The sequence below is a fragment of the Octopus bimaculoides genome, chromosome 17 (genome assembly GCF_001194135.2).
Source record: "Octopus bimaculoides isolate UCB-OBI-ISO-001 chromosome 17, ASM119413v2, whole genome shotgun sequence".
NCBI classification, from domain to species: Eukaryota; Metazoa; Mollusca; class Cephalopoda; order Octopoda; family Octopodidae; genus Octopus; species Octopus bimaculoides.
Genome location: NC_068997.1, coordinates 35388968 through 35390626, shown reverse-complemented (window position 1 = coordinate 35390626; position 1659 = coordinate 35388968). Strand labels below are relative to the sequence as shown.

General features: G+C 29.1%; 1 protein-coding gene across 4 annotated transcripts in view; it reads right to left on the bottom strand.

The window, feature by feature from the left end:
• Positions 1-1659, bottom strand: part of LOC106877567 (centromere protein N-B-like) — a 136755-nt gene that overhangs the window by 131345 nt on the left and 3751 nt on the right. For 2 of the 4 annotated variants that reach the window (XM_052974163.1, XM_052974162.1), the window contains exon 1: positions 1014-1282. The exons of 1 other annotated variant lie outside the window; for it this stretch is intronic. In XM_052974163.1, the coding sequence (XP_052830123.1) occupies positions 1014-1211 (198 nt within the window). In that variant the 5' untranslated portion in view covers positions 1212-1282. Of the gene's footprint in view, positions 1-1013; positions 1283-1659 lie in introns of those variants that run through there. One more of the 4 variants, XM_052974161.1, reaches the window with a different exon arrangement.

Here is a 1659-nt window from a genome sequence, read left to right as displayed (position 1 = left end):
TAGTCAGCGCGCATTTTTTTTTTTTTTTTTTTCCATATTCGTTTTCCACATACTTGTTAACATACCCCCAGGATGGTCATTTTTTATTTTGTTCCCGGGTGAGGATCTTTATATTGACCAAACTGTAGTTAAGCCCAAAATTCCACCCGAATAGCGTGCTGAAGCAAAATTAGGAAAACACCCGTCGAAACGGGGAAAATCTAACATATGTGAGAGCCTTGATCAAACATTGCCTAAACCATAAAATACTTGATGGAAAATGTTATCAAAAACTTCGGCATTAATATTTCATTAAAATGTCTAATTAAAATACTGTGATGAACAAATGTGAAATGGCTACGGTCGGAATAGAAACAGCAAGCTCAATTCATGTAGAGTCTACATCTACTGTAACGTGGTTTAATTACTCATTAGACGAGGGAAAAGTTCAACATATTCCCTTTCTAACTCTCATGGATATAATTAATTTATTTATTTATGTGTTTCAGCCAAGTGGCTGCGGTCATGCTGGTGCACCACCGTGAATTAGCGAATAATTCATAATGCATTTGATTATGAAAGGTCTAGCAAGTTAACTTATCAATAAAAAGATGATGTTTCTAAATACAAAACAATTAAAATTTTAAAAAGTCCACATTAAAAAGAATTTAAAGTAACGAAAATAATGGATTTTTTGCTTTATATATACATATATATATATATATACATACATACATATACATACATACATATACATACATACATATATATATATGTATATATATATATATATATACACATACATATACATATATATATATATATGTATATATATATATATATATATATATATATATATATATATATATATATATATATATATATATATATATATATATATACACACATATACATATATATATGTATATATATATATATATATATATACATACATATACATATGTATATATATATATATGTATATAAAAGTCGTAATTGGCTGAATTTATACAAAGAAAACGAAATAGTTTAACCTGACAAAGTTTCATAACTTCCGAAACAATAAGTGTTTTCATGCACTGACGAAGAGTTTTCCAATTAAGAAGGACTGAATTTGGTAAATAATTCCATCTTTCTAAAAGTGGATGTAAATCTTCAGATTTACATCGCATTAAAGTCACTCGCAAACATGTTAGAGGTAAATCAGATAATGAAGGGAATGTAATTTTCATCGCTTTGAAATTAATTGAGATTTGAATATGGCGGCGTAAATGATGACATCCGGGAACCTTGTCACATGATCACACTAATTGTTGACGGCTGATATCATGTAATTCTTTTTTTTTTAAAGTTCCTTCTTGTACGTGACAAATTGAAAACACTATATAGGCATAACTACAGAGTTCTACCCCACAGACTTTGGAAGGTCATAGAATCGTGATGTATATTCTAAATAGTTAATGTTTACAAGGAAAATTCAGATAATTTAGTAATGATATATATATATATACTCTCTCTCTCTTTTACTTGTTTCAGTCATTTGACTGCGGCCATGCTGGAGCACCGCCTTTTAGTCGAGCAAATCGACCCCAGGACTTATTCTTTGGAAGCCTAGTACTTATTCTATCGGTCTCTTTGCCGAACCGCTAAGTTATATATATATATATATATATATATATA